The sequence below is a fragment of the Ctenocephalides felis genome, unplaced genomic scaffold, assembly GCF_003426905.1.
Source record: "Ctenocephalides felis isolate EL2017-DRISC unplaced genomic scaffold, ASM342690v1 CF-g0.4_SCAFFOLD_01170, whole genome shotgun sequence".
NCBI classification, from domain to species: domain Eukaryota; kingdom Metazoa; phylum Arthropoda; class Insecta; order Siphonaptera; family Pulicidae; genus Ctenocephalides; species Ctenocephalides felis.
This window is the reverse complement of record NW_020537324.1, coordinates 8,699,691-8,727,184: the sequence shown is the minus strand read 5'-3', so window position 1 is coordinate 8,727,184 and position 27,494 is coordinate 8,699,691. Positions and strand designations below refer to the sequence as shown.

Genomic DNA, 27,494 nt, shown 5'->3' with positions numbered 1-27,494 from the left:
AAGTGTGATCAACTTTATATCAACATTTTGTTGAAAATTATCTTTACTTGATTATTGTAATTTAAATCTAATATTTATATAAATGTTTTATTAATTATTAATAACCAACAATGGAAATACAATATTTTTGCCAAATACATCTCTTACAATGAAAACATTCTATTTTTCAAATTATTTTTAGACAACTTGTTTGCTTTCACTAGATTATGGACAAACCAAATATTATTCTTGAATTCATGTCGACTCCATTATTTGTTACCGCATAAAAATTGAAGTATTTTTCTTCAGATAATCAATTGTACTATGTTTAAGAAACTCGTATGAGTTCTGTTCTACCTACACGAGTAAAAAAAAAACAAAAATCCTGGTATTTTGCGATCACGGACTTCAGCCATCCGAAAGATATTGAACTGCTTTTTCAAGAATATAGAGAAATGTGAATATCATATACGAAAATCAGTCTGCAGCAAAAAATAAAATATATGCACGTGTGTGTACGTGTGCTTTGGTTTTGTGCGCCAAAGAAATAGTTGAAAATGCAAAGACGTATTGCTCAGATATGTGAAGTTCATATGTCAGGACGTTCTATATTACAGGGATTTATTATGTGATTATTGACTGATTCTCGGGAGATTGGAGATGACGTGGTATTTTGAAGATAAATGACCGTTTCGATATCATTATAATATGAAAAAATTTTCAGAAAATAAATAATAGGTGTGAATTGCCTCAAAGCAACTTCTGTGTATGTCTTAATAGTAAGAGTTTATTTGTGCATGATTTTATTGAAATTCGTTTCTATTAAAAGCCATAATATTTGATCATCATCAGTATTATTTTTGGGATATGGTTTTGCAATTTATATTTTTTCACACAATATCTATCTTCCCACCTACGTCAATATGTCTTGGATATGATAGATGAGCACTCGCCTAATGGTTTTTATGTTTAAATCAGATTTCGAAAACAGTGTTGTCCGAATTATTAGAATAATGTATTGTAATGATCACAATGATGTATTAAAATGGTCAGTATATAATCAGTATTAGGGAATGCAATACCGGTATACCGGTATACCAAATTACCGGTAAACCGCCCGATTTTTCGGCGGTGTTTTTACCGGTATTTATTCCAAAAATACCGGTGTATTAGGTATTTTTACATAAGCGCTATTTGATATATAATACCCCAAGGTTTAAATTTCTCGGAACAAATTTATCTTTAAATCCCATAATCGCATAAACAGCTATATCTTCAAGTGATAAGATAAACAAATGTCAAATATTATCTCAACTCGTCATTAAACAGAATATGTATTGCTTTCCAAAGGGCTTTATATCGTGTTACAATAAATAGAATTGGACTAATAGATAATGTTTGTTTCATCTTTTGTAAAAATGTAACGGTTTTTTGAGTGATATTTGCGCTAAAATATTTTATATCATACAGATTACCCCTGCGTAATCTTTATTTTTTCCTAACTTTATACGTAATATTTACGATAATTACTAAATATTTTTTGCTTTTTATTACAATTATGAAATATTATTTTTCGAAAACGCTTCGAAGTTTGAAAATACTATAGAAGCATCACATTGTCCTAAATAACAATACTCAGCAATTATAGTAACTTATTATTTATCTCGACAAAGAATCCGATCTTAAATTAATGTAAAAAAATATTTTTTTAAAATATTGGATATTATGCTAATTTAACACATCGGATACAGGCAATACAGTTTATTATAATAATGTAATATGATCTTTTATGAGTTTTTGGTCTTTCTTACTCATACGTTTGTTTTTGGTTGTTACTCATAAGTTATTGTTTTATTTTATTTTATTGTTTAGTTTAGTTTAGTTGAATATAGTTGTAGTTGTATAGACATTTTTTTTATATTTGTACTAGTAACTTTCAATTTTTTTTACGTTTGTTTAAGATAATAAAAATACCGGTAATTTACCGGTGTTCCGGTTTCAAAATAAAAAATTACCGATATACCGGTATTGATATTTTCCATGGGTATGGCATTCCCTAATCAGTATATAGTTAATTTCAGGATCACCAGTTTTAAACAAAATGATCAAACGTTAATTTTGGTTTTAGTAATTGAGGTTATAATAACATAGTAAGGTGATTTACTGATGATATAGCAATTTATAAACAAAGCAACAGCATTGTGATTATAACTAAGCAAAATGTTATTGCATCTCCATCTAAAAATCATTATCTATGTACGTGCTTCATACAACAAGTACATTTTTTTATCGTGTGTCCATTACCACTGTGAGGTAGTATCGTTCGATTGTTCGATTGAACAGGTAAACGTTCAATCTTTCCGTCTTTTCCAACGGTCGGTGGTTAGATAATTTGCAGCAGACACCTGTATTCCCACGAGGAGTTCTACCCCCCGAACGCATTACGAATACTAACGGCAAAATCTTCTGCAGGCGAACGATGCCCATATATTGCCGGATGAGGACGCCAGAAAACACCGAAAACGTTTTTTTGACACTGGCATTTTGCTTGAGAGATTGAAAAGCTTTTTACAAGGATATTATGCTGACAAGTAAACAACCTGGGAGGAAACGAGCGATTTTTTAATCTGCATTAGGTACTTGCATATTAAGTAATTAAGTTGATTTTGCTTTAGATTTCGTAAAACAGTTTCAAATCAGTCCAATTAAATTAATTGTTAACTGTGATTTAGGGGTAGGTACTATTCCATTCTCGACCGGCGAAGAAGTCACACGTGTTTTTTTCACTTTCGATAAATTGTAACAGAAGTACATTTACTTAAATTTTATTCAAAAATTAATACCTGTCCCATATTAGCGCCTACTTTACTGCTTAAAAGAAATAAGTTTATCTGTTATACCGTTACCCCATTGCCCGCTTTTGCAAAGTAAGGAAGTAAGTACTAAGTTACAAAAACAAAATACCTGAAGTTATCAAAAAAACCCTCTAAATCATCAAGATGGCTATTACAAGATCAAATTTGGTAAGTCAATCCAATATTATTACCGTAACGAACTAATACTCGTCATGAGAAATAAGCAAAATTGTGTCTTGACAAGTATAATCGTGCGTATAAATCAGTGATGATCATTTGCTATTTAACACATTTACTGCTGCGCACGCATATGTTGCGTGAGACCGTTGTCAACAACCAGGCGCCGAACAAAACTGGTACGCCTATCTTCCACGCACTTTAGAGTAATGTTTTTAGTAAAATTACGTTTGAATTAAAATTTTGTACTGTAATTATTTCAAATAGTCTCATTTTTTCAATGGTGATACCATTTTCTTCTAATTTTCAGCTAGCATGTCTAAAATGATTTTATTCTATAATAAATTAATGAAATAGTTTAACATAAAGGGGAAGTATAAGCAAAACAAGGTTAGCACTGAATGTGTTAAACTGCTATATTTTAGGAAAATAAAGCATAACCTCAAATTTTGGGATGTTTAGATTTCTTTCTTTTCCAGAGAGTAGCAATAAAGATACACGAGATATCTTGTTATCTGAGAAAAAAAATAATTGCAAAATAAAATAAAAAAAATCATGGAAAAAATGTTAACAATATGGTTTGGTATCATCAAAAACTGGAATGAAATAAATAAAAAAAAAATATACACAGTTTGGGATGTTTTTATGTATACTGGTATGCCCTAGTTGAAAAATTTCCCACTTTGAATTATGATTTACTTACGAGCGATGATAACATTTCTTAGATGATCAATAAAAACATTAAATTTAAAACCCTCCTTGTGTATAATTTCCTATTAAATATTATTCATATTTGCTATGAACGTGTTCATTATTTTATATAAGGTATTTACATAAATAAATTCTACATTTTGTGCTTGACGTAGAGAAATATTACACAGTTTTCCATCTTTATTTGAAATAAACATATTGTCATTTCCATTCATCGTCACATACAAAAATATTTTTTTACGTATTCGATTTCATATGTAGATTATAAGGATTCTTATAAGCTACGATTTTTCACGATTGTATCGCGCGCCTACGTGCTTTTTTTTAGATACGTTTTGTATAAGTAGATTGATTTATCACACCAAGATTTACGTTAGAATTCTGATACACAACAACATTTATCTTTATTTTACTTCTGGGTGTTATATTGTGTTTTAATGTGAACACGTGATGGATGATGATGTTGTTATGAATATACCACGTTCTCGAATCTTATGTCTGTTTTCATGAAAAATATTCGTGTACGAATACAAAACGTGCTTGTGACAGTCAGATAGTTTGTAAATAAAAGCTGTTTGGGGTCTTAATTGGCGTAATGTATAATAGCATACCAAAAGTATTTATTGAATGATAATCTATCATTGTTTTCAGTGTTAGTTGTTTAGACAAAAAATAAACTAACAAAGATGTATTGCAAAGTAATTAGCTATTTTTCCGTCGGTCTGCTTCGGTTCAGGCGAGATAACAATCAAGTGATTGATGGACGTTGCAGAAAAGTTTCCTTACCTAATGCATAGTGGCGTTGCAATTTTATTTAACTGAAATATATGGTTTATAAAGTTGCGCAGGAATTTGCTATTCGCATTATAAATTAGGTGCATTAATTCGAAAGGCGTTAAATTTTTATATTTCATGCAATTTTGTTGATACTAGTGCATCAACAATCACTTACTCGTGATTATGAATTTGTTACCTATTAGTTATCAGCATAATTTACAAACTTATTTATTATTATTTATTACAATTATAAATTTTTTATTAACAATGCATACAAAATGCAGTAAAAAATGCATTCCTACGTTTTTTACTTTACTGGTTTAATACATTCTATATCATTGCATTCACAAAAAAACATTACTTCAGTGTTTGAAAATTAATTGTATAAAAGCAGTGATGGATTATTTAGCTCTTCACACTAAATTACGAATTTCTAGTTTCATTTAATTTCGGCAAATGCCGTTGTTCATTACATTAATCACAATAATTGCATATGAATTAGCTTTTGCACTACGCTGAAAATTCCATCGGAGAAAATATTACGCTTTTTATTGGTAGTAAATTTCCAGTTCGTTCTGATCGTAAAGAATTTGAAGTCACTTGTTTTAAACACAAAAGTTTCTGAACTTGAATATAAAATTTATTGTGATCAAGTGTTTTTTTTAATGGAAAACATGAAAGAAAAATCAAAATTTATTTAAAATTCGAATTTTATTACGTTGATTATAGAAAATTTATTATAATTATATTCTAAATAGTCATTTATTTCATGTACTTCAAATACTACTTTAGAGATACTAATACATCTCAATAAGACTTGCATCCAAAACCACATAAAGATATTATATAATTAAGTACTAAAATAGAATTTATAACCAACGTCAGATATACACTTGTATCTATATTCATGTGTTTGCTCAAAAATATGAAAAACAAATGAACTACTTCGAAATAATTCTGAATGACAAATGACATAATTTTCATCAATATTATAAACTTCAAAAAGTTGAGTAATTTATCTACATATTACAGGTAACAAAATGATTTATTAAAAAACCTGAATAAATATTAGTTCCTTTATATCAATTGTTATTTGCTGATGATTTTATCAATGTTTTATTGAGCGAATAAGGGAATTTGTAGCAATATTTTCTCAAACATAACAAAGCTTTCACAAGATTGTGTTTATTTTTCTGGGGCGTATGCAAATTTTAGCGTGCTTGCTTATATGCAAATGGGTAGTTTTATAGCAAACGATTTTAAAATACCCATAATTTATTCTTTGAATTACTTTCTTTATACTATCATACTTTAATAGGCGTTTTATTCGCACGATTAATAGATATATAATGGTTGGATAAATGTATATGTTAACACGTTTTTGGCGTTAATTGAATACTTACTCATTTATATACTTGTTTTTACTCACTTACTCATTTACTCAATTACTTATATGCATACATCTTTTACTGATAGCTTGTTCACGTTCTCACTTACTTCCTTGCTCACTTACTCTCTTACTCACTTACTCTCTTGCTCAATTACTCTCTTGCTCAATTACTCTCTTGCTCACTTACTCTCTTGCTCACTTACTCTCTTGCTCACTTACTCTCTTGCTCACTTATTCTCTTGCTCAATTACTCTCTTGCTCACTTACTCTCTTGCTCACTTACTCTCTTGCTCACTTACTCTCTTGCTCACTTACTCTCTTGCTCACTTACTCCCTTACTCACTTACTCCCTTACTCACATATTATTTCACTCACTCGTTTACATAGTCATCTACTCACTAACTCACTCACTTACTTTCTTACTCACATGCTCACCTTCTCGCTCACTCTACTTATTCACTTTCTCTTAAGTCCAATAATGGTAAATTATCATATTTCTTATATTAAAGGTTTTACCGAAGTATGTGGATTTGGTCGTATGCAAAGAATAATACTAAATTATCATCTTTTTCATATTATAGTTTATGCCAAAGATTTTGGATTTGGTCGTATGCAAAGTTCCCTATTATTTTGGTCGTATCTTATTTATATTGTAGTATAAGTTCTGGTCATTTCCATTTACTTACCATTTGAGTCCATTATATGGTGACTAGGTGCTTTAGCAATGTACGAAGATTTTGATGAATCTGTAGAGGTACCTAACGCTCCGGAAATAGATACTCCGAGCTCTGATTCCGGTTCGCCGGTTCCACCGTGGACTCGGAAGACATCGGCCGCAACGGCAACAAAACAAACCGGACAAATGGAATCGCCTGAGCAAGGCCCGAGTAGATCCGAATTGTCGGAAAAACCTTCAAAACGACATACCAGGTCTTGTTAATTAGTAATATTAGGTGAAACATATTAAGCAATTTAATCAGCAATAGTATATCATTTTAAATGTAATAGCATGCCTTGCATTTATTTTTCTGCAAAATGAATTTATCCTAAACTCAGAAAATATTATTCCAATATTATTTTTCCATAGAAAAATCTTTTGATCTCCGTAATTGATACGCTCTCATTATAATCCTTTCTACGGACCAGAGATCATTCTATGACTTCGATATAATCCCTTCCGCGTATAAACGTCAATGTAATGTCGTTATTTGTTCAGAACGAGTTTGCAAGCGTCTTTAATTTAACATTAAAACAGATTGTCTAGACCGATAGTGCATTATTCTCAAGACGATTCTACCGGCGATGACCTGGATTTCGATTATGATATTGGAGGGGACTATGGTGATTTAGATAAAATCGATTGTTTGGAAGCTGTTGAAGTTAATCCTGATATGGAACCAACTGTGAACGTCGACGCAAAACTTCTAAAGAAAGGCATTGCCAGCGTGGATATAACGATGCACAGTAAACGATTGGATGAAGGCTTTGAAGGAGTGTTTGATCCTGATTTAGGTGGTTATAGAATGAAATATTTAAGTATTTAGCTAATGTATAACATATATGATAAATATAGATGGTTTTGAGTACGAAGATTCTGATATACCAGAATATGTGCGATCATTGTTCCGCTACATAAATGATTATCAACCACGCGAACTGGACATCGATTATCGATTGAAAACATTTCTGCCAAAATTTTGCCCGGCTGTTGGAGATGTCGATGCCATGTTAAAGGTGATAAATATGCGATACAAATTATTATGCACAATGCTCTATCATAAATTACACAATATCTGCAAGACCTTACGGTGACCTTGCAATAATTACTTGAGATAAAATTTGTATCAGTCCCCGTTATCTATCCCGTTCATGTTTCTAATTATCCCATTTGATATTCCTCATCAGGTTACAATACCGCATTCTCCTTGGGACCTATCGCCCAACCAATCCCTAGTTATCCCAAAATCTTTGACTGAATTGGGAATAAGGCGCCTTGATGAACCAACAGGCGAACAATCTTCGCCGGCGGTGTTGCATATGCGGTTGCGGGATAAACTGAACGCGCCCGCCACTCCCGCGGCGAGGGCTCCCACTGCGATCGCAAGAGGCCCGCGAGATATCGATAAGTGGATCGAAGAAGTATCGCGAATGCGTACGGCGCGAATTACTGAACGATCGGTATGAGATATAGATGAGTTAAGGATAGAAAAATAGTCGATAATATAACCTATATTAAACATTTTTACAACCATACTTAGTTACTAGATTAATTCGTTGCGCGGAAAGAACTCGTGTCTGTTGAGCGAGATTAGTGTTATATGGAGTCCGTGTTATCGAAGGGATGTTGGATTTCCGACTTCGTGTAGTATGGGGACCGATTTCCTAAAATGCCGTGTTAACGGAGGGTTTCGCATAAAAATTAAGTGGTCAATTCGCCAGTAAAATAGACGACAATGCAATGTAGTTGTGGCAACGCTGTGTTCTAATTGTTTCTTGGTACTGAAAACTAAAAATATATCTATTTCCTCGATAAGGCGTTGTTCTAGATACAAAACAACCTAGAAAACGCACAAACGTTTGCATAAAATGCTATGTTATCGGCTATTTTACCGCAAAATTGGCCTCTAAATATAAAAATTCTTAATACATCATAAAAACTTGCTATCTGCACAGTAACCATATTTTTTGAAAATATTTTTTCAAACATTATTAAAATGCCTTTTACGCATTTTTCGCATTTTTCACATTTTTTGCATGCATACATATATAATTACAGCTTCTACTTTTATTACACGTTTTGGTAACATTTGTAAAATTCCTGATGTTTATGAAGGCTCTGGGGTAGTGTATGACCCTGAATTCGGTGGATATGATATAAAATAATTTAATAAAATTTTGTGTTGGATATATTATTTACTGATCTGAAACCTCGAATATCGAGTGAATCTTTCTCGTTAGTGTTTTGATTGTATATAAAAAATATAATATAATCAACCTTAGACTCATCGTTACCGTTAAATTTACTAGTTATTTATTATAATTTTTGGGAGAATCGGTTACTCCGTCATTTTAAGGGTTTCTGTAGAACCAGCTATACCAAAAATATTTGAAAATTAGAAAGTTTATCAAATTAATGCGCATAAAATCTTGGATACGATGTTTACTTTTTGGTTATAGAGTTCCAAATGATAATATTAAAACAATTCGTAAGTTTTTATCATTCATTGTTTATGAATATTTGCATAAAATTCTTAATTTATTTTCATTTATAATCATTCTGATTTTTTATAAAATGTTAACCATGATCAATTTTAAATTTCAAACAATTGCACTGTTATCAATTAATGTGATAACGATCAATTTGCTGAACAATTTATCACCATTAAAAATGTTATAAGCGTCATTAAATTAATAAATTTATTTTTAATTGAAACAATTAAATTTTGTAAGTTTTAAATTAAATTCTCTGATGTTCATTATATTTAATTGCGTCAAATAATTTAGTTATACCAATTGAATAACTGTTCGAACGATGCAATTCTCTAATGCTATAATACGAATTAAACTTAACGATTTGTTAATTCAAAACGCTCGAATAATTCAAAATATATCAGTGAAGCTGGAATTATTATATATTCTAGTTGACACCACAGTCATTTTATCGGATAATAATATTTACAATTGCATAAAATTACGCATTATTTGTAATTATTATACGTAACCCGACCGCATCATACATTACATATGCGAATTACTAATTATGGTAAATAAAATAAACAGGTACAAAATATACAACAATCTATTAAGAACATGAATTATGCATTAAGTATGCATGCAGGAATAATCATAAATAGGTACAAATATGAAAATTTCGTTATAAAAATTTTAATAATAAATAATTGGATTAGATGCGAATAAAGTGCTATTGCTATGGTTTATAAAGATAGTTATTTTTTATTATTAAATATTAAATTTGAATTATATAGTTGCAAAAATGTAATAAGTAAGTCTATTTACTTACTACCATTTGAACAAAATTAGGCTGCAAGAGCTTCTATACCAGCGCTATCTATGACTCAATATGATCCGGGTGTGTATCTCGGAGCTTTTCCGGCTAAAGTTCAACGAGCTTTGGATACGATAAGCCCAGGTGTCAGTGGAAACGCTTTTCCGGCAGCCGGTGCCATTGACTGTTCGCTTTCGACATATTTAAAAATTGTATGTGCTTTGGTAGATGTTCCTGTTGAACCTCCAGGAGGACTTGTGGAACTTATCAAAGCCTCGAATATTTTGTTTAATATGTATTGTACGATAAAAAAAGATGGTGAGATGTGTAATACATAAATTAACAAATATATTTCATATTTACAAGTTATTTATATGCTATATTATTTTTAGTCAGAGAAAGAGCTTCACAACAAACTTAATCTGAAACTGATTTTATTCTTTAAACTGAATTCTACATAATAAAGGTTTCTGGTAAGGGGATGAACATTTATGACTGCATACGATTTATAAAACAATAAAATGAAAAAATCATTTAAATTTTTTTTAAAAAAACTTGAAGGCTGCCCACCCTTACTACTTAGAGGTATCTGGTACTTCATTTTTTTTATAAAAATGAATGTTATTTATAATAGTCCTTCAGAATGCTCATCGAAGTTCTTTCTGAAAGCATATTTCTGTTTTAAAATAAATTATATACCCCTTGTTTCATTTTTGCACAAATATTCACTATACTTGATGTTTTTCATCACATATTCATTGTGATAATTTATGCATCAAATGTGCAAATTCATAACATGATATTAATTAGGTAATGCATTACATTGGTTTGAAAATATCAACCACTCTAATGAATGAGTTTTACAAAAGCTTTTATTATGAATTATGTGACTCAGTAGTTGGAATTTGATCAAAAACCGTACACATTTGAATAAATGATGCTATTTGGATATGTGTATCATGTAGGGGGAAAGTTTGTGGAGAATAGGACGAACAAACTATTTTGGTTTTAAGTTGAAAGCAAATATTTATGTTGCTAAAGATAAATTATTCATATTATTTCTGATTAAATTTTATTATAATTACATATTTAATATAATTGTTGTATTATTCAGATCAAAGTGATCTAGCCCATATTAAGGTTAGTAGATCATCTTAGTATCTAGACCATCTTAGTATACACCACGTTATTTCAGGAGACAAATATAAAAACTGCTGAAGAAATGTATGTTTTTTTTATATTGGATCACTATATAGCAGTCCAATATACTACAACGTTTAAATAGATAAACTATCCAAGATATTATTATTTTCTATAATAATGTCACATTAAGACGTCAAATCTAACATTATTACCATATATAAATTTAATATTATTCTCATGCTCTGTTAGATTAACCAGGTGCAATGAAACAATGAAATAATGTTTTCATTATGCTAATTTATGCTAGTTGAGGTGAACAGATAGAAATCAGCCCACGTTTGTTGTGCTAGAAAATATTACTACAAGGTTTTTCGCTCAGATAAGAGCTCGGTTCGTACTAAAATAAGGAGGCGTTTTAATCGAGTGCTCGATATGAATTATGATGGATGGTTCTACAAGGGCTTTATGCCTTTATTATATGTACTCTGTTCAATGGATTCTTATATAAGCATCAGTGAACACGTGATTAGGCACAAAATGTGAAAAATGGGATAATTGTTCTCTATAACAGGTATGTAGGTAAATATAGGTTTTATAATGTAAACATATGAATGTATGCAGCTGAACGTTAAGCCAAAACAAAGTGATACTATTGACCTTAACAGTCCTGAACAAATTAAAAAAAATCACGTTATTTGGAAATTAAGAGCTTTTATGTCGAATTTAGTCGAACTATGAGTATAAAATAGTGATAGTATTGACTTGAAAAGAAAAATTAAAATAAATATCTCACATTGTTTGGAAATTACGACGAGCTTTTAAGTGCAACCTAGAGCTTTGGTGAAAATATGACCATGTTGCAGTTATTGTGTTCATTTTTTATCAATTTTGTTCATTTGTACTTTGGAACTGTACTCGTGAAAAAAATTCTAGGACCACAGTCAAAAATAATAACACAATTGCCGCAAGTTTTCAATAAATTAATTGAGACTTTTAGTCGAACTATGAATATAAAGTATGTCGTATATAATATAATATAATAATTTAGTCGTAATATTAGTCGAACTATGAGTATAAAATAGTGATTTGTATCGACCCGATTTTTTTTTTAAATATCTCTTATCTTTAAAAAAAATTGTTTGGAAATTACGAGCTTTTAAGTGCAACCTAGAGCTTTGGTGAAAATATGACCATGTTGCGGTTATTGTGTTTAATTTTTATTAATTTTGTTTATTTAAACTTAGGATTCGTACACCTGAAATAATTCTAAGGGTACAGTTCTAAACTTCTAGAACCCCAGTAAAAAATAATAACACAATTGCCCCAAGCTTTCAATAATTACAACTTTTTGTCGAACTATGTATTTAAAATCGGTAGACTTTGAGAGCTCTCATTTTAAAAAAAAATGTACTTAAGTTTTATCAAAAGTTGGCTCATTTGATCAGAATATTAAAATGGTAAAATACTTAATAATGTTATTAATGAAAAATTTTGTATAAAAAATAAAAACCGAGAAAAAGCACGATAACCGGGTATCTAATTTTGTTCACATTTAATTCAAATGTTTTTATCTGAACTACATTGTGTAAAATGCACTAGTAAAAATCATGTCTTTTTTAGTGTTTTATCAAGTATTTTACTATTTTACAATCTCCATGTTTTGATTGATTCAAATAGCTACTTTGCAAAAATTTATCAAAATATGATACGGTCAATAGCAATGAAATTTAAATTTGTTATAAGAAGATACCTATAATTTCAAAAAGTATGTATGTAAAACTTTATTCCCGATTTGTATGTGGAAAATGCAAAAGCACGTATAGTATACCTATAAAGTCATTATGCTTCACAAACTTTGAATATAACTTACAATGTTCTATAAGTCAATTTAATTAAAGTGCTATTAAGCAAACTTTTCTTTCAAAAGAGTTAAAGTTTTACTCAATAGTTTATTTCAATTAAATTCTACCATCCGACTTTGTAATGTGTATATTCAGACAGCTGTGAAATGTTATTAAAACATATTTTACAGGAGGCAAAAATGTGCTATTGTAATTTTTGAATAATAATAGACATATGAAATTTATATAAATATACATCAAATACAAATATATATATATAAAAGTTAATTACAAATTATAATATTCAATGAGATTTTTAAATATAAGAGGTGTTGTGATTTAACTAATATTTAAAATATCAACTAAGAGCAATTATGTGAGAGTAATATATTATATATTAATAATTCTAAAAAAACGTCCTATCGAGTTTTAGTCCTTTTTGAACTTAATCAAATGGCCTTAAAATTGTTGAAATTTGGTTAAGTTGGATTTTCTGGCGTAAACACAAACATTTTTTTTTAAAGAACATGTAAGGAACTTAAAAATAATTATTGCGTAAAATATTTCAATTATCGCTGGAACAAAGTGATCATCCAGAATCACATCGTTATGTCGCCTCGCGGAATTATATGTCCTATATTTAGCCAACAATAATACAATGGTTCGAAATTGTTTAGGACTTCCCGTAACATGCCAACTGATTCAAAATGTTGAACGTTAAGTGATAATGCAGCCATTGTTTTGTTACATAACCGAGACAAAAGTTATACAGGTGAATAATAATCCTTTGTGCCATAGTTATATCACTGAACCCACCTACCTGGATCTGCTTTAAAAACATTTGTAAAACGGAGCTTAAATCGCAATAAAAGAAACATACTGAAAAGAACTATTCGTATTCAGATGTAAAGAGAATATGACGTTAACTCGTCAGTTTGGTATAATTTTTACTGGAATATATATTTTATTTTTCAAACGTGAGTTTCGGTTTTGAAAACGGACATGTTCACTCACCATCATCTAACCCGTGTATATAGATGATAAAATTTACAGAAATGTACCGGTGGATTATTATTTTTGATTTTTAATAAAATGCTTGTAAATTTTTGCATTTTGTTCGAGTATTTGGTCAGTGGTCATGAATGATGGATTCATCTCAAAACTCTCATTGACATTCTTTACATGAATTTTTTTTTGTGATTATATACAATTTGAAAATGCTGTTTTGGATTAATTTCATAAATGAAGTTTTAATCACTAATAGAAAAAAGAAAGTAGTAAAAAAGTAAAGAACTAAAATTTACATAATTTTTATTAGTGCATTTTACTCACAATCAGTTCAGAGAGAAGCATAAAATATTAATCTACTCTAATCAGTTATTATTGTTTAATTAACTTCACGTTGGAGTTTATGCTTTCAAGTAAATTCCTATTTCATAATTTATTACCTTCTTGACGATTGAAGTCATTCTGAATCGTTTGAGACCAATTTTCTAAAAATTGTGTTTGTGTGTGTAAAAATGCGTGCGTGTGTGTGAGCCAATTTTTTTCATTGATGAATCTTTAAATGAAGATAGAGTTCATGGTTTTCCTAAAATTTTATAGACCTATGAAATTTGTGTTCATTATAAAAATTCATCGTGAGCCGTGTCAAAATTTCAATATTTCCTTATCACAAATTTTAAATAGCATAAATTTTAAAACCTAGTGATGAAATGAATATTTTGGCATACCTTAGAAAAAATGGATGTATATGTGTGTGTGCGGATGCAAATTTTCGTCCGCACACACACATGATTTCTGGAACACCGATCAATGACTATGGACTTTCAATGAAAATAAGTTAAAAAAATGTCATTTGGCGGTCAAAAATGTTCATTGGACATACGTACATCAAATTATCAGATATTTTATAGAGATTTTGATAATGTGTACACATTTTTTGTAAATTCTTTTTGGATTCTGCGGTCTACTAGTTTACTGATGTTTTATATCCTATGAAATTGTATTCTATCTCAAGATTTTGATGTATTATACGATGGAAAACTACTAAGACGAGAAGACATAGATGCTCTGCCTCTTGAAACCCGTAAACCGATGTTGGCGGAAAATAGCGACATTATACATCCAGATTGATTGTAGCGTAAATTGTCTCATACTAGTACTCTCAAAACACCACAATACCGAGCTCTCTTCATATATTTCACTATGTACAACGTCTTAATTGTACAGAAGCGGATTTAGCAAATTTTACTTGTAGAAATACAGCGGGATAAGTAAACTAGCAAAAACTCTAATTACTTATACAGTAATCTTTAAACGGTTATAACTCCCGAACGATTTACAATAGGACTTTGATGTCTTAGGATGAAATATTCTAAATCTAATTTCAAAACAAAGGTCTTTATTCCAATACAACAATTTTTATGATACCTTTCACCGTTCCCGAGATATTCGCCAAAAACTGTTTGAAATTTTTAGGTTTCAATGGATTAAACGTCTATAACTCGGAAACTTTCCAAGATAAGGCTATGATGTATATGAATGAAATTTGCGTATTTAAAATATCTATCAGCTGGTGAAAATTTATAATAGTTATAACCGTTCGCGTGATATTTGCTAAAAACCATTTAAATGTATCTATCTAGATATATCTATCTAAATGTGTCTAGATATATCTTTCATACTAATATATTATTCTTATTAATAAATTGTGTATTGTGGGAAACCTATACAATTAATTCTTACCCTTACAGATAATCTATTACCTCTAGATTGAACCCGGGCATTTAATTAATAATATATTTTTTGTTAATACTGTTTTTTATGCGACTTCTTTAAGAACATAGAATGTGATATTTAAGTATACGTAAGGCTATGCACATACACGAAAAGAAACTTATGACGTAAGGGTTATCGTATAAGAAATGCGAATGTTATATAAATTTAATTCATAAATATTCTTTTTTTCCAAAATATTGAATATATCTATCACATTCAAATTATCCAAAGCGAATGGGTTAGAGTCGTGTCATTCTTTAATTTGCCCCACCCTGTTTTTAAAAATTGTCCTTCTGCGGGGCGTGCGCTAATTTTTAGAATTATGTACATTTTTTTTACATTTTTGCTGTACTTTTATAATGTTGATAAATTATAAAAAAATAATAGTAATAGAATTTATTACTTTTTAACGATGATTTAAAACTGACCTAATTTCATACCTCTATGAATACCTCCTCAAACCATTTATCTTTGATGAAGGGTTTCAATCATTCAATCAACGTTTGATCTCAAACTTTGCAATTTTTACGTAAAACGTACATCTCGTCTTGTTTATATCCATTTGTGCTATATCTAGTTCCTCTGTTCTATAACGTCTGCTATTTTCTCCAATGGTCGGGTGCTGCGGTACCTTTAATTGAATTAAGCACGAGCAGAAATGCAATTGGGCGTGAGCAAGCGTTTATATATTTAAATGTAACTTGACGTTTAATATACTGCGAACAAGGAAACCCAAGAAACGAAACGTATCTACGTCCCACGCCGGCGTAAATTGCATAAAACTAGCGAATTATAGCTCGTTTGAGATCCGTTTGCCAGTTGATTATAGTGAGGTTGATGTAATTAACTGTAATGTGTATATTACAATACGTGTTAGACTTCAGCTGAAATTAGTTCAGCAAGATAAGAGACAATTAATATATGATATATCCTACATAAACCGAATTTTTGTCTTACATCCAAAAATATTAGGGAAACAGAAATCGGTATCAATAAGCACATATATAAAAAAAAAGAAGTCAGCAGCCTGTAATGTTTGCAATTCTCTATATGAAAATGTTATTTTAGTTGATAAGCCTACTTGGTTGTCTTAACAAGATTCTAGAATTTAGATTCATGCTTTATCTCACGAAAAAAACCACAATGCTTTGGCAAAATATTGCAATATTTGGAATGTGTCCTGAAAGTTACACGAGCTCATAGAATGGTTAAGTAGCTTTGTTTTCTAATTCATCCATTCATTGAAAAATCAGCAAAAATATCAAAATTTATATTTTTATCATATTACAGCAGATACATTTTTTAATAATCTCCTTATTATTCAAACAATTACAAATATATTATTTATAGTAACCAGATGAATAGATTGATCAAAAATAATAATTAAAATTATTCTTATATATATATATATATATATATATATATATGGATGTTTTTATAATATAAATCAATTTATTTTAGTTATTGCACATGGACATGACAACGTCCACATCACTCCAAATGCTACTGAAATCGTGAGATTCGTCAATGATAAACATATGGTCACTTGTCATGGCCATAAAGGAACGAAGGTAATCCATGAATTTCAATACGTTAAATTATCGATTATTTGTATGTTTTTTGTGTAATAATATTAATTATATAAATTATATTTTATTTTTAAAAATTTGCTGCAAATTTTAAATAAAATTTAGCGTTTTTCAGGTCGAGTTGTGGAAATATTTCATCATTATTAATATTTTTTCAAAATGTTACTTGTTCATGGTTAATGTAGTTATATATACAGAATTGAAATATTTGCTATGATATTAGCACTAAGGAAAAATCTCTCTCAATGAATTTCCTTGGACTAGTCGGAATTTAAATTACCATTACAATTAGATTTATGCTATCAATTGGCTTGTTGTAACTTCTATCGGTGCAAGTATTAACGATAATAATATCCCTAATAAATTCTTTGTTTATTTTTAAGAAAATTGACTTTTTTCTCATGAATCAACCCAAACTGTAATTATTAACATAATACAAATGAAACGTACACAGTCTTCTGTAAAACAATTTACATGTACCCGCATCTTACAAACTATTTATATCTACCAATCTTCTTCACTTGAATATGTACATAAAATCATATTTTTATTGTAGTATTTACTTTTCAACTTACCTTTCTCATATAAATCCTATTCTTCTTTATAGGTTTTTTCGACTTATCTTTATTCTTACCTTTTTTCTCCTTTTTCATATTCTTACTTCTTTTACTACTTCAATTTTTTTATTTCAATTTTAATTTAAAATCTATACTTTCTGATAACTTATACATTCTAATAATTTTTTACATACATGCTATAATTGAAATTCTTATACATTCTGCTATTTTACGTATCACTTATTGCATTTCATGATTCCATTATTATTAACTACTCAATAATATTAATTTTTTATGAAATTGCCAACAATTTTAACTAACCCTAGGAGCGATTTTTTACTCAAGACACATAATTAACATCATGTTTACATATCTAATTGAGACAAAGAAATTTGATTAATATCGTTTAAGATCGTATTGAAACCGCGTGTTACTACTTACCCCTAGCTCCCCTACATATTACAATACTATATTAAATTACGTGAATAGTAATTGTACATATTAAAACATTAACCATAGATAAAACAATGTTCTTGGTTATACACATAAAACTAGAACATACATTTTTCATACAATTTTAACTTTCCACTATTGAGACATCAATTATTTTCCATATTTATATAAAATTTTATAATAGGTGCGATGGCTAAATCCACGCGGTGACCCTGTCACCGAGTCCCGGGGTCGAATTCACGTCGAGCCGCGGCCAGCTATAGCACCAGGTGCAAAAGCTCTTGTCTTTCTTCACATTGCTGGTGTCGACCGCGGATTGTGGGTGTGCGCCGGGGACGGCGGCGGCGGCGGATCACCTGCCGAACAGCGGAAGACTTTTAGATTAATAGTAAACGGTAAATTAATGGAAAATTATTATTAACACTTGCCTATTATTTGCTGAATACTCTTGTACAGTAGAAACTCTATTAACTGGAATAATTGTTGTAGCTAGACTTAGTCGTAGCTTAGTTGTAGTATGTATGTGCGCCGATGTTTTTTTTTTCTCGGCATTTTTTCAAAAACGGGTGGACCAATTTCAAAAATTAAAAAGCCGTCGATGAATTGGATAACGACTAGCGTTCGTCATTTGGATATATTGGAAACATTTATACTAAAATGCTAAATTCTTTGAAGATTTTGGAACCCTAAACTTTTTATCCTAATTTTCTACAACTCAACTATTTTAATTTGGTTTTTGTAATTAATAAAATATTGCAGATGTTCAAAAATATTTAGTCCTTAAATCTGTAGAAATTTTTAAAAATCTTTTATTAACTTCCCCTAGGGCAAGTTATAGTAATCGCAAAAAAAATCGAAAATGAAATTTTTTATATATCTTTACGTTTCAGAGGTTTCTGAACATTTTGGCATACCTTAGAAAAAATGGATGTATGTGTGTGTGTATGTGCGTGTTTGTGTGTGTGTGCGGATACAAATTTTCGTCGACGATTTCGGGAACACCCGATGAAGCGATTTGAATAATTCAGAAAAAATTCGATTCTTTTTGATAAGGAGACGTGCTGATTAATTTTTGGTGAAGGTAGGTTTAGCCGTTCCGAAGATATGGAGCAAAAAGTGCCAAAAACGGTAACTCAGTTTTTAAGAGAATGGAGAGTCCGATTTGAATAATTCAAAAAACATTTTACTTGTATTGACAAGACGAAGAACTGATAAAATTTTCATGAAGGCAGGTCTAGCGGTTTCGGAGATCTAACAAAAAAAGTAAAAAAAAGCCATCTGGCGGTCAAAAATGAACATTAGACAAATGCACATCATATTATCAGATAATTTATAGAAGTTTTAACAATAAGTATAAATTTTGTTTACATTCCTATGGGTTCCATACCAATGTTTACGCGTTAGACGGCGACGCGGCGCTTACGTGCTTTGATATTTCGTCTTTATGCAGTTAAAGCAATACGATTGCTTTGAAAACAAGTTCAGAATTTCCAAAATATTTCAAAATAAATGATTTAAGATAGAATGATTTAATATGGTTCGAAATTTTATTAAAAGTTTCGAATCATTGATCAACTTTTCTTGATTATTATTGATTATTTTTAATTACTCGAATTTTGAATTGCGGTACAGAAAGTTCCAGCAATTTGCCTTAAGGCACGATGCGTTAATTGCCTTAAGACAGAATTCCACTTACAGCTAGTTTTTATTCTAATTTTTGATTCAGTTATTCTAATTTGCATTTTGCCTAGCAAAATGATTTGATTCAAAGGCAAATTATATATACCTACCATCCAAAATTATTTATTGTCAATATTTAAAAATATCATTATTGTATAAATTACTGTAAGATCAATAGAAAATAGTAACAATATATAATTTATATATACATTTTTGAAACGATCACATTACAATATTTGTAGATATTTAAACATGGTAATTTCTTTGAAGATTTTGAAAATTTTTGTGCCTCCAATTTTTTATCTTGATTTTTCCAACTCAATTTTTCTTATTTGATTTCGGTCCTTCGATTTACGAAAGTTAACGGGCGAAGTTTATTCGTAAAATTAACACATATTCAATCATGTGTTAGTTAAAAAAAAACAATTATAATCCGTAATTTGTAAATTCGACTATTCTTGTATATTGACACTTCGTGTACCACTTTGAAAAAATCCTGATTTAATACATCAAATTGTAAAATGATCTTAAATGTAGAATGTATCCTAACTGCATTCGCATTACATTTGAATTATACGATTTTCAGCACTATACTGCAATATAAGTATTTCGTATGTTAACTTTACATTAAAGTTGTGCATGCTGCCATCATTTAAAGCTTTCATATAAATTAGGCAAACATGCATGTTTCGTATAGTATGAATGCGTCTAGTTTCAGATTCTTGCATACTCTTATCTTGTGTAATCAAGTATTCTTAGTTTAGCATTGCACGAACTCATTATCTCCTTTGCAACGTAATCTTTTGAATGCGCATATAGTAACTCATTTAACAGAGCGAGTTTCTTGTTGCATCATTTTGAATTAGTCATTATATTATAATTCGTACTAATGCAAACTCTGGAGAGTCTAAAATAATTATAATATTTACCTCCTCCCCCTCATTTATAAATATATAATATATAACAGAACTAGTTGGTATTGGTATTTAGCCTTGAGGCAAGTTACATGAACTTCCCGAAATGTGTAAATATTCGACTTAATCAATAAAAAATAAATTAATTTATGAGTGATTACAAGTACTCCGAGTGAATTTATTGCACATAACTAAAAACGAACGTTAACTCGGGATATTTTCTAAAAGCAAATTTTCAAAAATCAATAGTTTTTATAATTGAACCAGTTTTCGTAGGACGTTAATGGTTCAGTATGTTCATTAAGACCAATCTATCGGTATACCAAGTAAATCATCTAATTTCAATTTTAACAAACGTCAACAAAACTATTCATTTTCTCAAACTTTGATGAATTTTTAAAATTAAACTACTTTTCGTAAGGCCGTAATATTTTAGTAAGTTATATAAGACCATGATATATATCGCCAAAAAAAGTTCCATAAAAATCGACTTAAACTTTTTTTCAACAATTAATTACAAGGTAGATTTTCACCTAAAACTGATCAGTATCATTCCCAACTAATATCTTTCGAACAGTTTTTGATTTGTTAAAATCGGTTCGGTAGTATGAGATTAAATGCGAACGAAATTTTTTAACAGCATTTTCCTAAGGTCATAAGGTACCTACGGTGCAAAAATCATTAAAATCGGACGCAATTTTTTTCCCCACATCATGGTATGATTTCAGTTTTTTCTTATTTATTCGGCAACCGTTGAGAATATTAAAATGCAGTTTTTTTTCATGTTATTCTAGCCCACAAGACAATTCACCTGACGTTTAATTGAAGCTTCTACGTGCCCGGGAAGTCTGTGAAAAATTAAAAAAACTAACTAATTTTTCATCCATTTTTTGGGCATTTTTACTCATGAAATCTTTAAGCAATTATAACTTTTGAACGACTCATCATAGAATATCGATGTTTTCAGGTGAAATATTCTAAATCAAGAGATCTTTAACCTAGTGTGAACTTTTTTAAAATACCTCTTACCGTTGGCGAGATATACCCCAAAAACAGTTTCAAATTTTCAACTTTGAAACAGTTAAACGCCTATATCTCGGAAAATATTAAACATAGGGTCATGATGTATGAAATATGCGCATTTAAAATATGTATCTGCAGGTGCAAAAATTTTTATGATAGCTCTAACCGTTCCCAAGATATTCGCTAAAAACCAATCGCTCCTTTTCACATATTAAAAATGCGTTTTTCTCGAAAACTATTTGAAGTGCGATCGAATTTTTTAATAGCATTTTCCTTATATTATAAGGTATTAACATTGTGAAAATCATCAAAATCGGAAACAAAAAATTTTTACCCAAAATCGGAATACAATACGTGACCCTAGGGTCATGCTATAATTTCAGTTTTTTCTTATTTATTTGGAAACCGTTAAGAATATTATAATGCAGTTTTTAGCCCACAAGACAATTCGGATATAGTATATGATAGCCTGGGCAATTGCTTGAATATGGTATTTCTAAGGCGTTAGATATTGAGTACAATTGTGAGATAGTTTATCATATATACTTACATATATAATTTTTATGGCAGAGCCGATTTCATTCATGGATACACCAAATGAGCAATATGCTCCTGAAAACAAAGACGCAACGGTCCGTTGTGAGGTACGTGGTGATCCTGAGCCAAAAGTTTCTTGGCAACTTAATGGTCAACAAATTGCACGTAAATATCCAATTTAAATCAATGTTAATAATACAACCCTTAATTATGTGTTAATTACATATTTATATGATTGATTTTAGTGCCTAGTGAACGATATAGCAAGTTAGCAGATGGGCTTTTGATAAAGAAAGTAACAATTAAAGATAGAGGTTTTTATACTTGTAAAGCATATCAAGTTTCGACTGCAGTCAGTAACGTACAAGAACGAACAATTAAACTAAATATCCAACGTGAGTTTATTTCTGGTTTTACACTTTATAACTATATAATTTAATGACTATTGTGCAATCAAACAGATAAACCGATGAGTCCTGCAAATCCGAGACCTCAGCTGGTTTACGGATTTGTATCAGGAGTTGTTAATGTAACATGCGAAGCCCTAGGAGAACCACCAGCTAATTTCACCTGGATGAGAAATAAAAAGCCTCTAAAAGAAGCAATAGTATTCAATTCAGAACATTCAACTACGTTGCAGGTAAAGTGAATCAATAATTTAAGAGTGGTGCTTTGGTTTTTTATCCAATTCAATAAAAGACTTCATTTTTATAGTTACCTATTACGGACTCTAATGACTTTGGAAATTATACGTGCAGAGCAGCAAATTTTCTCGGCTATCTTGATAGAACAGTAACAATTAAGGAAGGTGCCAAACCTGATCCGCCCGCTAAAGTAAGCAACTTCTATCTTTAGCAGTACTTTTACTTTTTTCCAGTTCAATTATTATTTGATTAAGATTACTGTTATATATACATATATTTTAATTCTATAATTATAATCAATGCTCTACTATTCATTAGGTTTTACTGCGGACCGCCGGTGCTGATTCTCTGGAATTTGAAATTACTGGTCCTAAAAATCCACAGCCGATTAAAGAAGGCAAAAATGAAGTAGATATGCGGATATTAGGTTTTAGATTTCAATATGCGCCTCTTGCGGATTGGGGCGAACAAAAGGATGATGTTTGGGCACATTCTGGAGAAATTGACATTGATATAGAGCAAGGTTGGTATAAATGATTACAATACTCATGATTAAGCATACTGTTGTTAATTTCCTAAATGAGTTTGGTTTTGCCAAAAAAAATCGATTTAGTAATTTTATGTTTTTCGATGTTTCAAATGATTCGGATCTGAAATAAATGACGTAAGGAAGTATTCTAGTGTAGAAATACAAAAAATAGTTTTCAAATTTCCCAATTTTAACTATTTGATAATACGTGTACGAAAGGATTTTTAATCATTTAAATTATTTCAGAAGAGACAGCCAAATGACAAATATAGCCAAATATAAAAGATAGATGAAAGCGTTTTGATTTTTGAAATCATATCGGTACAATAGCATTTGTTATCTTTTCAGTCTGCAATGGTTCCCAGAAAGGTTTTGCATATATTAATTTAGATTTTTATACCAGTTTATTTATATTAATTTAAATCAGTGTGTCTTCTTTTTGGAGAAGTAACTTTCTCTACTCAAACTTAAAAAAAGAGTTTTAAACGCAAGAAGCTACACATTAAAGAACAAAAAACTTAGAATTATTATATCAGGCTTTAAAAACAATTAAGCATAATTTGGTCGCAAGTATGAGAGTATTTTCTATTTCAGGAAATATTGCGAGTAAACAAAGGATACGTCTAAGTAGCAATTCGATAGTCGTTCTAAGTTTTTTTAAATCATATTTTATTAAACAAAAAAACAATTGGAATGTTTAAAATTAATTAATTAAAACTGCTCGGAACAGACAATATACGAGTTTAGCTTAATTGTTTTTAAAACAAATTTATATTAACAAGTATGTATCAACATGTATTTTTTTTTAATTTAATGAATTTTTTTTATTTAAAAATGTAATACTTTAATTTATTCGAAAACTTTCCTTTCACTATTATACAAATATTTTTATTCTTATGTGTGAAAATGATGCATGAATAACGAATAATTATTTTCAAAGTTACTTAATCCAGATAAACTATTATTTTTTGGTTTTACTAATTAAAATTAAAATAATTTTGTTTAATATTAAATAACAATTGCAAATTCAGTCGAATATTGCTCTAAATTACACTAAATTTGCGGATAAATTACAGAATACTCGAGCAAAAATTTATATTCTATATAAAATTAGAAAACCGGTTAAAACCGGTTTTTAGTAAAATTAAAATTCCAAAAAACCGGTTTTCTGAAATGTCGATTTTTATATAAACACCTAGTCATGACTCTATTCGGAAGACACAAAACTGTGCGCACTGTTCAATGAGCGTGCCACAGTCAACTGGTTAATCAAAATCCCATCTAATCTTTATTGTCTAATTCTTTATTGTTTTTGATTATATTGATGTTTCAACAGGGGCAAGTGACGGATATGTTCTATCATCATTGAGTACGTCGACGCCTTACATGGTGCGCGTTGCTTCCCGCAATGCTGCCGGACTCAGCGATTTCACGATACCCGTCCGATATTCGACAACTGTCCTGCACGCTCTGGGCGCAACATCGGCCGCCAATATGAAGATCACTATTTTAGCTACAACGAAATTAGCTTTATTTGTATTTTTGTCATTGTTGATTACAAAAAACTTCCTTGTGTTAGTTTAAATAAGCAGAAGCATTCCATGTATATTATAAATGAAATATATCAAGCAAAAATGATAAAAGTCTTGATATACTTCGAGTTTATGACTGAAATTCCAACGCAACTATTCAAATGAATTTTTGAACGCATGCATGGGCAAACTGTAGAATCTAATAATTTGGCAAATATAAACATATATATATAATAAAGTTATAATGACTGTTACTGAGTTGAGTTAAACTCCGAAGAAATGTGTGAGAGATTCTATTGCCATTTCACACCGCCATGCTCGAAATATGCTTATGTTGTATTGGAAACATAATTTTCATCTCTGAATGGACATCGCTGCTTACCGATGTCAGGTTGCTAGAGCGGGGGCTCCAACTTCTGTAGACATCACATTTTCGTTGACATTATGTAGACAGTGTAGCGATTTCGAACCCGCGCTCTGGAATGTCTGATACTGTGCAGTAGCGATGTCCATTTTCAGTAAAATATGAGCTTGGGCGTAATATGTAAATTATATAAGAAACAAGAATGATAAGATGAGTCATGGTGCCGGCAACTGCATAAAAGAACATATGACGTATTGGTCTATATTTTATTAATTTGTTTTGAATTAATATACTAATGATGCGAGAAACTGAGTCTCGAAACATTTATAAAATTTAAAATACTTACTAAATAGTGCAAAAAATGTTGTTTGGCCATATATTATAATTAATTTAATATATATATATATATATATATATATATATATATATTTTTATATTATTCTCAGTTTGCTCATAAATATATTGACATAAACATATAAATATGTCGTTATATATATACAGTAGAATCCGCTTAGTATAACATCGAAGGGTCGTCATCTCGTCATACTAACGGCCGTCATTAAAAGCGTACTGAAGAAAAACTCTTTAATATGCAAATATGTTACATGTTTCAGTAATTTAGAAGAAAAACCTATACAAACGTTTTAAATAAAAATCAAAATGACACATTAAATTATAGGGTAGGGCGGGGCACAACGGTCCAATTTGACTTACGGTAATTATACTGTCTAAACCCAATGAACAACACATAACATACATCAAAGAAGCATCTATCAAACTATGTTCAGAAAAACTTACATACATACGTACATAATTCTTAATTATATAAATATTATATTTTTTACTATTTTTTAAACATTTGGTATCTGACCCATTTTACCTCACATACGGGGTAAAGTGGAACAACCAGGGGGCGAACAGATGCAATTTCTTCTATTAAATTTTAAAGGCATTTTACGCTACATTATTGAACCAATGCAAAATATTAATTCTGTGGGTACAACTGTTACAAAGACAACACAGTATATTACATTGATCTGCTATTGGTCAGAAATATTCATCAGAAGAGCCGGAATAACAATTTATTCAATTAGTCTCTTGTAAAATAGCTTTTTTTAAAGCTTTACTATTTTATTGCTTACACCTTTGCCAAAGTTAAGGTTCAGCTGGTTCTTTTTATCGCAGTCATGTGCTGCTTATCTTCTGATAGCAAAGTCATAAAAATAAAGGTGATGGCTGGTTATGAATTTATACATTTTTCGCCCTCTACTATCAAATAGATATCCGTGGTGGGCCATTAATAATTAGTCTACCCTACCCATAAACATACAAATGTGTTTTTTAATGTAAGTAATTAGTAATTTTTGATTGATTTCTTTACATAATTTTATTGTAAAAACAGACCCTGGTGCTATTGTGCACAAAAGACATAGCAATTGCTTTCGTAGACTTGGCCACATCATCTAAAATCATGTCGATCATTATAATTGGACATATTTTTTGCAAAAATGGGTCATTAAGCGACATGTCAATGTAAGCGATGTCAATATATCCGACTAGACAGCTGTTTTTTTTAAGGAATTTTATATGGAAACCAAATTCGATTCGAACCAAGTGCGATTACGTCATATTAAGCAGTTGTCAATATATCCGGCGTCATACTAATCGGATGCTACTGTATATATATATATATATATATATATAATATATATGTATAAATATATATATATATATATATATATATAACACTGTTTTGAATGGTACTACTTAATTGATGAAATGTGGGTCAATTAGTACATAAATTATAATTTATTATGCTATATAAAAGTTATCATTTAGTTATAATACACATCATTTCATGCACTTAGTTGATCATAGTGTCACACAATATCTTGCAACCGAAAGTTCATTCATTTTATTCAAATTTCTATTAGCTGAAGAAGTACACTAACATTTCTCGTAAATTGTATGAATCTTTGTAGTCAAAAATGGCTACAGCTATTACAATAACC

The 27,494-nt window shown here is 30.0% G+C and overlaps 1 protein-coding gene across 3 annotated transcripts in view; it reads left to right on the top strand.

The window, feature by feature from the left end:
* The window catches only part of LOC113367954 (hemicentin-1-like), a 251,864-nt gene extending 226,135 nt beyond the window's left edge, over positions 1 to 25,729 (top strand). For all 3 annotated transcript variants that reach the window (XM_026609523.1, XM_026609524.1, XM_026609525.1), the window contains exons 2-9: positions 17,122 to 17,231; positions 18,444 to 18,654; positions 22,447 to 22,578; positions 22,659 to 22,808; positions 22,875 to 23,053; positions 23,128 to 23,247; positions 23,376 to 23,580; positions 24,923 to 25,729. In XM_026609523.1, the coding sequence (XP_026465308.1) occupies positions 17,122 to 17,231; positions 18,444 to 18,654; positions 22,447 to 22,578; positions 22,659 to 22,808; positions 22,875 to 23,053; positions 23,128 to 23,247; positions 23,376 to 23,580; positions 24,923 to 25,170 (1,355 nt within the window). In that variant the 3' untranslated portion in view covers positions 25,171 to 25,729. The remainder of the gene's footprint in view (positions 1 to 17,121; positions 17,232 to 18,443; positions 18,655 to 22,446; positions 22,579 to 22,658; positions 22,809 to 22,874; positions 23,054 to 23,127; positions 23,248 to 23,375; positions 23,581 to 24,922) is intronic.
* Positions 25,730 to 27,494: the final 1,765 nt, after the last annotated feature.